Source organism: Scyliorhinus canicula, chromosome 11 (genome assembly GCF_902713615.1).
Source record: "Scyliorhinus canicula chromosome 11, sScyCan1.1, whole genome shotgun sequence".
NCBI lineage: Eukaryota > Metazoa > Chordata > Chondrichthyes > Carcharhiniformes > Scyliorhinidae > Scyliorhinus > Scyliorhinus canicula.
In genome coordinates, this window is record NC_052156.1 from 93867771 (window position 1) to 93881956 (window position 14186).

General features: G+C 46.7%; 1 protein-coding gene across 1 annotated transcript in view; it reads left to right on the top strand.

The window, feature by feature from the left end:
- The first annotated feature begins 493 nt into the window (after positions 1 to 493).
- LOC119973199 (rhodopsin) overlaps positions 494 to 14186 on the top strand; it is a 42277-nt gene continuing 28584 nt past the window's right edge. Inside the window, exon 1 of the mRNA XM_038810851.1 lies at positions 494 to 1003. Coding sequence (XP_038666779.1) covers positions 643 to 1003 — 361 coding nt within the window. The 5' untranslated portion in view covers positions 494 to 642. The remainder of the gene's footprint in view (positions 1004 to 14186) is intronic.

The window sequence follows — 14186 nt, forward strand, 5'->3', positions numbered from 1 at the left end:
GACACTATTCATGCAATGAGCTCAGCCACAATTCAAGGAACATTGCATTCATACAGAATCTACCGTCACCCACGTTGTAAAGGTCCATCTTTATAAAATAACGCAAACCCAGCCTTTGATCACAATTCATTCTAAATCTATTCTTTTTAGAACTACAGTTTCTGATATTCTATCACTGCACACACGTATGTGCACAAAGATAGACACAGGCACATGTATACAGATTCATAGATATAGATGTACATGCAGAAATAGACACAATCAGATATGTACCAGCTTCCTGCTTTCAATTTTTCTATAATTACCAATAGCTGAATGAATCTTTCAACAAAGGCTTCACCTTCCAGTGCAGCAGCTGAAGTGTTAATAACTTGATGAGTTTATCATAATGTATGAGATCCTGCTTGGATTATTATGCTTTTACAGTGGCCTAGATTGCTTTCTGCTGACAAGCAGGGCAGGTTAATCCAATGCTGCTTTATAAGGGCCAATGACCTTTGCGGAGAGGAGATTGTGGCCTGTCATTGCTCAGGGTAGTCACTTCTCTCTGCTGGCAGTGTCAGGTTCAGAAAGGACCATCTTGGAAAGAAAGAAAGGAAAGGAAGGTTTCGCTTCTGCTGAACTCCGCAACAACCTGCAACCATGAATGGTACAGAAGGAGAAAACTTCTATATTCCCATGTCCAACAAGACAGGAGTGGTGAGGAGCCCTTTCGACTACCCCCAGTACTACCTGGCTGAACCATGGAAGTTTTCAGTGCTGGCAGCCTACATGTTCTTTCTCATCATAGCAGGTTTCCCTGTCAATTTCCTCACCCTGTATGTCACCATCCAGCACAAGAAACTCCGGCAACCCCTCAACTACATCCTTCTCAACCTGGCAGTGGCTGATCTCTTCATGATCTTTGGTGGATTTCCCAGCACCATGATTACCTCGATGAATGGCTATTTTGTCTTTGGACCATCGGGTTGTAATTTTGAAGGTTTCTTTGCTACATTAGGGGGTAAGTGAAGTTCCAGATAAGTTTCAAGTAAGGCCCACTGCTTGGTCCAGCTCTGATGGAGCAGTGAGAGCCAAGCCTGCCGTAAGCTGGGCTCGGAGAGTGACTGCAGGAGTATTCTGTGTGGCATTTCATGATAAATATTCTCAACCTGAGCTTAAATTGTTACAGTGTTCGTTAAAGGTTCAAATCAAGAATTCTAGATGTGACTTGATTAACTATCTAAGAGCAGCATGGTGGCACAGTGGTTAGCACTGCTGCTTCACAGTGCCAGGGACTCGGGTTCAATTCCAGCCTCAGGTCACTGGCTGTGTGGAGTCTGCATGTTCTTCCCTTGGCTGTGTGGGTTTCCTCCGGGTGCTCCGGTTTCCTCCCACAAAAGACGTGCTGTTAGGTAATTTGGACATTCTGAATTCTCTCTCTGTGCACCCGAACAGGCGCTGGAATGTGGCTACTGGGGGCTTTTCACAGTAACTTCATTGCAGTTTTAATGTAAGCCTACTTGTTACAATAAAAGATTATTATTAAAGATTATTATCATTATCCAAAGAAGTGGAGATGGAAGAAATGAGGAATACCATCAAAAATGGAATAGCAAGAACAGCAGAACAAGTATTAGGTTTGAAAAATAACATAGAGGAACAGAAAAGCATAATGGAAAAAGTCTGGCTTTTGAGCAGGAAAAAAAACAACCAAAGAGGGAGATCTCAATATCTGAAGACCAAAAGTAACAGCTTAACTAGAAAAATGATACGAAAAGTCAAGACAGATACATGGAGAAATAGTGGGTTTATCACAATTTTCTCCAAAAGATGATGAGGGTTGTGCCATAGCAGCAATACGTAAGGGAAAATAAGTGATCTAAGTGAATCTTACTGACCAAAAATAGTTACATTGGAAGTCCAAAATGATTAGATAATTGGTGAACAGCAAACATGGAAAGAATATTTCAAAGATATGTACAATAAGACCATAAGACCATAAGACATAGGAGTGGAAGTAAGGCCATTCGGCCCATCGAGTCCACTCCGCCATTCAATCATGGCTGATGGGCATTTCAACTCCACCTACCAGCATTCTCCCCGTAGCCCTTAATTCCTCGCGACATCAAGAATTTATCTATCTCTGCCTTGAAGCCATTTAGCGTCCCGGCCTCCACTGCACTCCGCGGCAATGAATTCCACAGGCCCACCACTCTCTGGCTGAAGAAATGTCTCCGCATTTCTGTTCTGAATTTACCCCCTCTAATTCTAAGGCTGTGCCCACGGGTCCTCGTCTCCTCGCCTAACGGAAACAGTTTCTTTGCGTCCACCCTTTCTAAGCCATGTATTATCTTGTAAGTTTCTATTAGATCTCCCCTTAACCTTCTAAACTCCAATGAAAACAATCCCAGGATCCTCAGCCGTTCATCATATGTTAGACCCGCCATTCCAGGGATCATCCGTGTGAATCTCCGCTGGACACGCTCCAGTGCCAGTATGTCCTTCCTGAGATGTGGGGCCCAAAACTGGACACAGTACTCCAAATGGGGCCTAACCAGAGCCTTATAAAGGCTCAGTAGCACATCGCTGCTTTTATATTCCAACCCTCTTGAGATAAATGACAACATTGTATTCGCTTTCTTAATCACGGATTCAACCTGCATGTTTACCTTTAGGGAATCCTCGACTAGCACTCCCAGATCCCTTTTACTTTGGCATTATGAATTTTCTCATCGTTTAGAAAGTAGTCTATGCTTGGATTCTTTTTTCCAAAGTGCAAGACCTCACATTTTCTCACGTTGAATTGCATCAGCCATTTCCTGCACCACTCTCCCAAAATGTCTAGATCCTTCTGCAGCCTCCCCACTTCCTCAGCACTACCTGCCTGACCACCTAACTTCGTATCATCGGCAAACTTCGCTAGAATGCCCCCAGTCCCTTCATCCAGATCATTAATATATATGGTGAACAGCTGCGGCCCCAACACTGAACCCTGTGGGACACCGCTGGTCACCGGCTGCCATTCCGAAAAAGAACCTTTTATCCCAACTCTCTGCCTTCTGTCAGACAGCCAATCCTCAACCCATGCCAGTAGCTCACCTCGAACACCATGGGCCCTCACCTTACTCAGCAGCCTCCTGTGTGGCAAAGGCCTTTTGGAAATCCAGATAGACCACATCCACTGGGTTTCCCTGGTCTAACCTACTTGTCACCTCCTCAAAGAATTCTAACAGGTTCGTCAGGCACGACCTCCCCTTACTAAATCCATGTTGACTTGTTCTAATCCGACCCTGCTCTTCCAAGAATTTAGAAATCTCATCCTTAATGATCGATTCTAGAATTTTACCAACAACCGAGGTTAGGCTAATTGGCCTATAATTTTCCATCTTTTGTCTTGATCCTTTCTTGAACAAGGGGGTTACAACAGCGATCTTCCAATCGTCCGGGACTTTCCCTGACTCCAGTGATTTTTGAAAGATCTCAACCAACGCTTCCGCTATTTCTTCAGCCACCTCCCTCAGAACTATGCAGACCATTTCTCGGAGGATGAAGAGAAGATTTTTCCTGACAATTTTAATAAGAGCCAAGGCTCTGAATTTAGATAATATAATCAGACCACCTATACCTTCCTCCAGATCATTTATGTATATCACAAACAACAGTGGTCCCAGCATGGATCCCTGTGGAACACCACTGGTCACAGTTCTCCATTTTGAGAAATTCCCTTCCACTACTACTCTCTGTCTCCTGTTGCCCAGCCAGTTCTTTATCCATCCAGCTAGTATATGCTGGACTCCATGAGACTTCACTTTTTCATCAGCCTACCATGGGGAACCTTATCAAATGCCTTACTGACATCGACAACACTTCCCTCATCAATCAACTTTGTCACTTCCTCAAAGAATTCTATTAAGTTGGTAAGACATGACCTTCCCTGCACAAAACCATGTTGCCTATCACTGATAAGCCCATTTTATTCCAAATGGGAATAGATCCTATCCCTCAACTTTTAAGCCTGCCAACACCTCCAATACCTTGTCACTCCCTATGACAATTTGCTCAATAACCTCACAGTCTCTCTCCCCCAGTTCTATATCTATCTCCTTGTTCTCTTGGGTAAAGACAGATATGAATTATTCGTTCAACACTCTACCAATGTCCTCTGGCTCCACCCAGAGTTTTCTGTTGGTCTGTTTCTCTATTTGTTAAAGATGATGGTAATTTTCCTTCATTTGTTTGCTACCAAAATGGATAATATAGAGGGGAAATATTCCATAAATGGCAAAACACGAAGGAATATAGAAAGCAAAGAGATCTGGGCGTGCAGGTCCACAGATTTTCGAAAGTGGCAACAGGGTAGTCAAGTGGACAAGGTAGTCAAGAAAGCATATGAAACGCTTGCCTTCATTGGACAGGGCATCCAGTATAAAAACTGGCAAGTCATGCTACAGTTGTACAGAACCTTGGTAAGGCCGCACTTGGAATATTGCACACAATTCTGGTTTCCACACTACCAAAAGGATGTGGAAAGGGTGCGGAGGAGGTTTAGAACATAGAACATACAGTGTAGGAGGCCATTCGGCCCATCGAGTCTGCACCAATCCACTCAAGCCCTCACTTCCGCCCTATCCCCATAACCCAATAACCCCTCCTAACCCTTTTTGTACATTGGAAATTTAGAATGGCCAATCCACCTAACCTGCACGTCTTTGGACTGTGGGAGGAAACTGGACCACCCGGAGGAAACCCACGCAGACACGGGGAGAACGTGCAGACTCCGCACAGACAGTGACCCAGTGGGGAATCAAACCTGGGACACTTGCCGTGTGAAGCCACAGTGCTATCCACTTGTGCTTCCCATGTTTACCAGGATGTTGCCTGGTCTGGAGGGTTTTAGCTATGTGGAGAGGCTGAATAGACTCGGATTGTTTTCATTCAAACGACGGAGGTTGAGAGGTGACCTGATAGAGGTCTACAAGAATTTGAGGGGCATGGATAGAATGGATTGGCAGGTTCAGTCACCAGGGAGCATAGGTTTAAATTTTGTGGCGCAAAGTTTAGAGGAGATGCGTGAGGCAGGTTTTTTACACAGAGGGTGGTGAGTGCCTGGAACGGATTGACAAGGGAGGTTGTGCAAGGAGATACATTAGCGGAGTTCAAAAGGCATCTTGACAAACACACGGATAGGATGGGTATAGAGGGATACGGCACAAGGAAGTACTGAGGGGTTTTGGCCAAGGTTGGAGGGTCGAAGGGCTTGTTCCTGTGCTGTGTTGTTCTTTGTTCTTTTTGCTCTTTGTCCTCACCCAACCAGCTGTTTTGATTTTCTGGTTCTGGTTTCAGATTCACTTTTCCTTTATCCTCCAAGCTCCTTTCCTGGAATATTATCTTTTTCAGTTACTTAAGTTACGGCTATTTAGGCACATCCCTAATATCAGTTATTCACCAACCAATGCGCTTACCGTTTTCCTGTGATGTCACTTGATTTTGTTGGAGTTGGATGGTTTCACTGGGGTTATTCACTGATAACTTGGGATACCCACCACAGACTCACCAGTCTATCGTTCCCAGGCTTTACCCTACGGCCCTTCTTAAACTAGGCCCAACATTTGCTACACTCCAATCTTCAGGCACCTCAACTGTGGCTGTCGATGATTCAAATATCTCAACAAAGGGTCGGCAATTTCCTCTCTAGCCTCCCACAACATACTGGGATACATTTCATCAGGTCCGGGGGATTTATCTACCTTAATGCACTTTAATACCGCCAGGACCTCCTTCTCTGTAATATATACACTCCTCAAGCCATCACTATTTAATTCCCCAAATTCCCTAACATCCATGGGCGGGATTCTCCGACCCCCTGCTGGGTGGGAGAATTGCCGGGGCTTGGCGTGAATCCCGACCCCTCCGTCCTCCTAATTCTCCCGCCCCCTCCAAAAACCGGCCCGGCGTGAGTCGCCGCCCGCCTCGGATAATGGCGTGGCCCGGCGCGACTCAATGGGCGCCGGGGCCGCCCGAATTCTCCAGCCCGCAGTGTCCCGCCTCGACGTCCCGCCCGTCTGTAGCCGGTCCTGCTGGCGTAAATTATAGCAGTCCCTTACCGGCGGGACCTGGCAGCGCTGTCGGGCTCCGGGGGGGGGGGGGGGGGGGGGGGGTGTCGGGGGGGATTTGGCCCCGGGAGGTGCCCCCACAGTGGCCTGGCCTGCGGTCAGGGCCCACCGATCCACGGGAGGGCCTGTGCCGTGGGGGCACTCTATTGTTCCACACCAGAGGCCATGGTCTTCTGCCATTCCCAGTGCGGAAGCAAATTCCTCTGCTCCGCTGGCGCTCCCATGCATGCGCCGACTTGCGGAGGCTCTTCGGTGCCGGTTGGCATGGCGCCAAGCCCCTATCCTGCCGGGCAGTGGGGCGCCAACCACTCTGGGGCGGCCCTAGTCCCTGAAGGTACACAGGATTCCCCACCTTTGGGGCGGCCCGACGCCGGAGTGGTTCACGCCACTGGGTCCTGCCGGGACCCCCTGCCCCGCTGGTACGGGAGAATCCTGCCCCATGTCTTTCGCAATAGTAAATACTGATAAGAAATATTCATTTAGGATCTCACCCATCTCTTATGGATTTGCACATAAATGACCTTTTAGAACCTTAAGAAGTCATACTCTCTCCCTCGTTATGCTTTTCCCGTTTATATATTATGAAGCTGTTTGGATTCTCCTTTGCCTTTTCTGCCAAAGCAATCTCATGTCTCGGTTTTGCCATGATTTCTCTTGTAACTGTAGTCCGATAACCTCTATACCCTTCAAGGGATCCACTTGACCCAGCTGCCTTTGCATGTCTTATACCTCCTTCTTTTTGACCAGGGCCTAAATATCCTGAGTCATCCAGGCTTCCCTAATTCTTGTTTAGCATAATGGGTTAAACAGCTGATTTGTAATGCGGAACAAGACCAGCAGCGTGGGTTCAATTCCCATACCGGCCTCCCCGAACAGGCGCCGGAATGTGGCGACTCGGGCTTTTCACAGTAACTTCATTGAAACCTACTTTTGACAATAAGCTATTATTATTATTGTTGTACCAGCCTTGCCCTTCGCTCTAAAAGGAATGTGCTTACCCTGAACCCTTGATAACACCTTTTTTAAAACCTCCCACTTACGAGCCATCCCTTTGCCTGCAAATAGGCACCCCCAAACAACTTTTGAATGTTCCTACCTAATACCAAATACCATCAAAATTGGCCTTGCCCCAATTCAGAATTTTAACTTCTGGGCCAGACCTATTATCTCCCTAGGTATCTTAAAACTAATGGAATTATGGTCACTGGTCCCAAAGTGATCCCTCACAACACTCTCCTGCCCTTCCTTATTCCCAGAGAGGAGGTCAGGTTTTGCCCCCTTTCTGGTCGGGCCGTCCACATATTAATTGAGAAATTCTGCCTGAATACATTCAACAAATTTCTACCCATCCAAACCCCTAATATGGCTGTTCCAGTCAATGTTAGGAAAGTTAAAGTTCCCAACTATTACCACCCTATTTTTCTTGCAGCTATCTGTAATCTCCTTACAGATTTACTCCTCAATGTCCCGCTGTCTATTTGGGGGTTTATAGTACAGTCCTATCAAAGTGACCTCACCCTTCTTATTTTTCAGTTCTACCCATATAGACTCACTGGACGAACCCTCGGATATATCCTCTCTCTGTACTAATCAAAAACCCAACTCCCCACTCCTCTCTTATCTCCCGTTCTCTCTTTCCTATAGCATCTGTACCCTGAAGTATTGAGCTGCCAGTCCTGCCCTCCCTTACACATGCTTCAGGAATAGATATAATATCCCAGTCCCATGTACCCATCAATGATTTGAGGTCATCTGCCTTGCCCGTCAGGCCTCTTTCATTGAAATAAATGCAGTTTAATATAGACCTCCCTTGCTCTCTGCCCTGCTTTATCAGACCATCTGTCCGGTCATGTTTTGTACACTCTCCCTGTGTTTTATTTCTCTTAGCCTTACTGGACCCATTCCCCGAGTTCTCCACAGTCACTGTACTGTGGCAATTTTTGATTTTTGACTTTGGTTTCTCTCTTTCACTTTTCCCCTTACTGCCTTTTGTTTCTGTCCCCACTTTAATTCCCTCTGACTTGCTGCAATGGTTCCCATCCCCCTGCCACATTACTTTATGTCATTGTATTTTGTGTTAGTGTTGGGGTGATGGATATCATTGTATATTTGTCAGATTTGGGGTGATTTCATTGTGTCTTTTGTGTCCATTTTGGAGTGATGGTGTCATTGTGTATTGTGTAAGTGTTGGAGTGATGCCATGGTTTTTGTTGTATTTTTCTTTTTTTATAAATTTAGCGTACCCAATTCATTTTATCCAATTAAGGGGCGATTTAGCGTGGCCAATCCACAGATCTTTGGGTTGTGGGGGCGAAACCCATGCAAACATGGGGAGAATGTGCAAACTCCACACGGACAGTGACCCAGAGCCGGGATCAAACCTGGGAATCTCGGTGCCATGAGGCAACAGGGCTAACCCTGGTTTTTGTTGTATTAGTGTTAGAGGTAATGTCATTGTATTTATTGTGCTACTGTTAAGGTGATGATGCCATTGTGTTCGTGTTGGGGTGATGATGTCATTGTGTTTCATGTTAGTGTTGAGGTGATGTCATTGTGTTGTTCTTTGTGTGGCAGTGTTGGGGTGATGATGTCATTGTTGTGGCAGTTTTGGGGGTGATGTCTGTGTTGGGTGTGATGATGTCATTGTGTCTGTTGGGTGTGAGGATGTTATTGTGTCTGTGTTGGGTGTGATTATGTCATTGTGTCTGTGTTGGGGGTAATGAAGTCATTGTGTCTGTGTTGGGGGTGATGATGTCATTGTGTGTGTGTTGAGGGTGATAATATAATTGTTTCCGCGTTGGGTGTGATGATGTCATTGTGTCCGTGTTGGGTGTGACGATGTCATTGTGTCTGAGTTGGGTGTGATGATGTCATTGTGTCTGTGTTGGGGTCATGATGTCATTGTGTCTGTGTTGGGGGTGAAGATGCCATTGTGTCTGTGTTCGGGTGATGATGTCATGTCTGCGTATAGGGGTGACCATGTCATTGTTTGTGTGTCCGGAGTGATTATGTCATTGTGTCTATGATGGGGTGTCAATGTCATTGTGTCTGTGTTGGAGGTTACAATGTCATTGTGTCAGTGTTGGGGGTGGTCATGTCATTGTGTCCGTGTTAGCGGTGATGATTTCATATGTGTCCGCGTTGGGTGCGATGATGTCATTGTGCCTGTGTTGGGTGTGATGATGTCATTGTGTTCATGTTGGGGCTGATGATGTCATGTCTGTGTGTAGGGGTGATGATGTCATTGTCTATGTGTTGGGTGTGATGATGTCATTGTGTCATTGTTGGGGTGAACATGTCATTGCGTCCGTGTTAGGGTGATGATTTCATAGGTGTCCGCGTTGGGTGTGATTATGTCATTGTGTCTGTGTTGGGGTGACGATGTCATTGTGTCTGTGTTGGGGTGCCAATGTCATTGTGTCTATGTTGGGGTGACAATGTCATTGTGTCTATGTTGGGGTGATGTGTCATTGTGTCTGTGTTGGGGTGATGTGTCATTGTGTCTGTGATTGGGGGTGATGTGTCATTGTGTCCGTGTTGGGGGTGATGTGTCATGGTACCTGTGTTGGGTGTGATGATGTCACTGTGTCAGTGTTGGGGTGCCAATGTCACTGTGTCTGTGTTGGGGTGACAATGTCATTGTGTCTGTGTTGGGGGTGATGTGTCATTGTGTCTGTGTTGGGGTGATGTGTCATTGTGTCTGTGATTGGGGGTGATGTGTCATTGTGGCTGTGTTCATAGAATTTACAGTGCAGAAGGAGGCCATACAGCTCATCGAGTCTGCACCGGCTCTTGGAAAGAGCACCCTAACCAAGGTCAGCACCCTAACCAAGGTCAACACCTCCCCCCTATCCCCCATAACCCAGTAACCCCACCCAACACTAAGTGTGTGTTTTGGATGTCATTGTGTCAGTGTTGGGGTGACATTGTCATTGTGTCTGTGTTGGGGTGACAATGTCATTGTGTCAGTGTTGGGGTGACGATGTCATTGTGTCAGTGTTGGGGTGACGATGTCATTGTGTCAGTGTTGGGGTGACGATGTCATTGTGTCAGTGTTGGGGTGACAATGTCATTGTGTCAGTGTTGGGGTGACGATGTCACTGTGTCTGTGTTGGGGTGACAATGTCATTGTGTCAGTGTTGGGGTGACGATGTCATTGTGTCAGTGTTGGGGTGACGATGTCATTGTGTCTGTGTTGGGGTGACAATGTCATTGTGTCGGTGTTGGGGTGACAATGTCATTGTGTCCGTGTTGGGGTGACGATGTCACTGTGTCTGTGTTGGGGTGACAATGTCATTGTGTCAGTGTTGGGGTGACGATGTCATTGTGTCAGTGTTGGGGTGACGATGTCATTGTGTCTGTGTTGGGGTGACAATGTCATTGTGTCGGTGTTGGGAGTGACAATGTCATTGTGTCAGTGTTGGGGTGACGATGTCATTGTGTCAGTGTTGGGGTGACAATGTAATTGTGCCTGTGTTGGGGGTGACGATGTCATTGTGTCTGTGTTGGGGTGACAATGTCATTGTGTCAGTGTTGGGGTGACGATGTCATTGTGTCTGTGTTGGGGTGACAATGTCATTGTGTCTGTGTTGGGGTGACAATGTCATTGTGTCTGTGTTGGGGTGACAATGTCATTGTGTCTGTGTTGGGGTGACAATGTCATTGTGTCGGTGTTGGGGTGACAATGTCATTGTGTCTGTGTTGGGGTGACAATGTCATTGTGTCTGTGTTGGGGTGACAATGTCATTGTGTCGGTGTTGGGAGTGACAATGTCATTGTGTCAGTGTTGGGGTGACGATGTCATTGTGTCAGTGTTGGGGTGACAATGTAATTGTGTCTGTGTTGGGGTGACGATGTCATTGTGTCAGTGTTGGGGTGACAATGTCATTGTGTCTGTGTTGGGGTGACAATGTCATTGTGTCAGTGTTGGGGTGACAATGTCATTGTGTCAGTGTTGGGGTGACAATGTCACTGTGTCAGTGTTGGGGTGACGATGTCATTGTGTCGGTGTTGGGGTGACGATGTCATTGTGTCGGTGTTGGGGTGACAATGTCATTGTGTCAGTGTTGGGGTGACAATGTCACTGTGTCAGTGTTGGGGTGACGATGTCATTGTGTCAGTGTGGGGTGACAATGTCATTGTGTCTGTGTTGGGGTGACAATGTCATTGTGTCAGTGTTGGGGTGACAATGTCATTGTGTCAGTGTTGGGGTGACGATGTCATTGTGTCAGTGTTGGGGTGACAATGTCATTGTGTCTGTGTTGGGGTGACAATGTCATTGTGTCAGTGTTGGGGTGACAATGTCATTGTGTCAGTGTTGGGGTGACGATGTCATTGTGTCAGTGTTGGGGTGACAATGTCATTGTGTCTGTGTTGGGGTGACAATGTCATTGTGTCAGTGTTGGGGTGACAATGTCACTGTGTCAGTGTTGGGGTGACGATGTCATTGTGTCTGTGTTGGGGTGACAATGTCATTGTGTCAGTGTTGGGAGTGACAATGTCATTGTGTCGGTGTTGGGGTGACAATGTCATTGTGTCTGTGTTGGGGTGACAATGTCATTGTGTCAGTGTTGGGGTGACAATGTCATTGTGTCTGTGTTGGGGTGACAATGTCATTGTGTCAGTGTTGGGGTGATGATGTCATTGTGTCAGTGTTGGGGTGACAATGTCATTGTGTCAGTGTTGGGAGTGACAATGTAATTGTGTCAGTGTTAGGGGCTGGTTTAGCTCACAAGGTTAAATCGCTGGCTTTTAAAGAAGACCAAGCAGGCCAGCAGCACGGTTCGATTCCCGTACCAGCCTCCCCGGACAGGCGCCGGAATGTGGCGACTAGGGGCTTTTCACAGTAACTTCATTGAAGCCTACTCGTGACAATAAGCGGTTTTCATTTCATTGGGAGTGACAATGTCATTGTGTCAGTGTTGGGGCGATGATGTCATTGTGTTTGTGTTGAGGCGTTGTGTCATTGTGTCTGTTGGGCTGACGATGTCATTGTGTCTGTGTTGGGGTGATGATGTTATTGTGTCAGTGTTGGGGTGACAATGTCACTGTGTCAGTGTTGGGGTGACGATGTCATTGTGTCAGTGTTGGGGTGACGATGTCATTGTGTCTGTGTTGGGGTGACAATGTCATTGTGTCTGTGTTGGGGTGACGATGTCATTGTGTCTGTGTTGGGGTGACGATGTCATTGTGTCAGTGTTGAGGTGACGATGTCATTGTCACCTCAACAGGGGCTGGTTTAGCTCACTCAGCTAAATCGCTGGCTTTTAAAGCAGACCAAGCAGGCCAGCAGCACGGTTCGATTCCCGTACCAGCCTCCCCGGACAGGCGCCGGAATGTGGCGACTAGGGGCCACAGTAACTTCATTGAAGCCGACTCGTGACAATAAGCGATTTTCATTTTTTTCATTTTTCATTGTGTCTGTGTTGGGGAGATGTGTCATTGTGCCTGTGTTGGGGTGATGATGTCATTATGTCTGTGTTGCGCTGACGATGTCATTATGTCTGTGTTGGGCTGACGATGTCATTGTGTCTGTGTTGGGGTGATGATGTCATTATGTCTGTGTTGGAGCGTTGTGTCATTGTGTCTGTGTTGGGGCGATGTGTCATTGTTTCTGTGTTGGAGTGACAATGTTATTGTGTCATGGTTGGAGTGATAATGTCATTGTGTCAGTGTTGGGAGTGACAATGTCATTGTGTCAGTGTTGGGAGTGACAATGTCATTGTGTCAGTGTTGGGGTGACAATCCCATTCTGTCTGTGTTGGGGTGACAATGTCATTGTGTCAGTGTTGGGGTGCCAATGTAATTGTGTGAGTGTTGGGGTGATGATGTCTTTGTGTCTGTGTTGGGTGTGACAATGTCATTGTGTCCATGTTGGTGGTGATCTGTCATTGTGTCCATGTTGGGGGTGATGTGTCATTGTGTCTGTGTTGGGTGTGACAGTGTCATTGTGTCCATGTTGGGGGTGATGTGTCATTGTGTCTGTGTTGGGTGTGACAATGTAATTGTGTCAGTGTTAGGGGTGATGATGTCATTGTGTCTGTGTTGGGTGTGACAGTGTCATTGTGTCCCTGTTGGCGGTGATGATGTCATTGTGTCCATGTTGGTGGTGATCTGTCATTGTGTCCATGTTGGGGGTAATGTGTCATTGTGTCTGTGTTGGGGTGACCATACCATTGTGTCCGTGTTGGGTGTGACGATGTTGTTGTGTCCGTGTTGGGCGTGATTATGTCATTGTGTCCGTGTTGGGTGTAATGATGTCCTTGTGTCCGTGTTGGGGTGATCATGTCATTGTGTCCGTGTTGGTGATGATGATGTAATTGTGTCCGTGTAGGGGTGATGATGTCATTGTGTCTGTGTTGGGGGTAACAATGTAATTGTGTCTAAGTTGGGGTGATGTGTCATTGTGTCCGTTTTGGGGGTGATGTGTCGTGGTTCCTGTGTTCGGGAGACAATGTTGTTGTGTCAGGGTTGGGGTGACGATGTCATTGTGTCTGTGTTGGGGTGACGATGTCATTGTGTCAGTGTTGGGGTGCCAATGTAATTGTGACACTGTTGTGACGATTTCATTGTGTCAGTGTTGGGGTGATGATGTCATTGTGTCTGTGTTGTGGTGATGATGTCATTATATCTGTGTTGGGGCGATGTGTCATTGTGTCTGTGTTGGGGTGATGATGTCATTGTGTCTGTGTTGTGGTGATGATGTCATTATATCTGTGTTGGGGTGACAATGTCATTATGGCAGTGTTGGGGTGATGATGTCATTGTGTCTATGTTGGGGTGATGATGTCACTGTGTCTATGTTGGGGGTGACAATGTCATTGTGTCTGTGTTGGGGATGACAATGTCATTGTGTTTGTGTTGGTGTGACAGTGTCATTGTGTCTGTGTTGGGGTGATGATGTCACTGTGTCTATGTTGGGGGTGACAATGTCATTGTGTCTGTGTTGGGGTGATGATGTCACTGTGTCTATGTTGGGGATGACAATGTCATTGTGTTTGTGTTGGTGTGACAGTGTCATTGTGTCCCTGTTGGAGGTAATGATGTCATTGTGTCCATGTTGGTGGTGATGTGTCATTGTGTCTGTGTTGG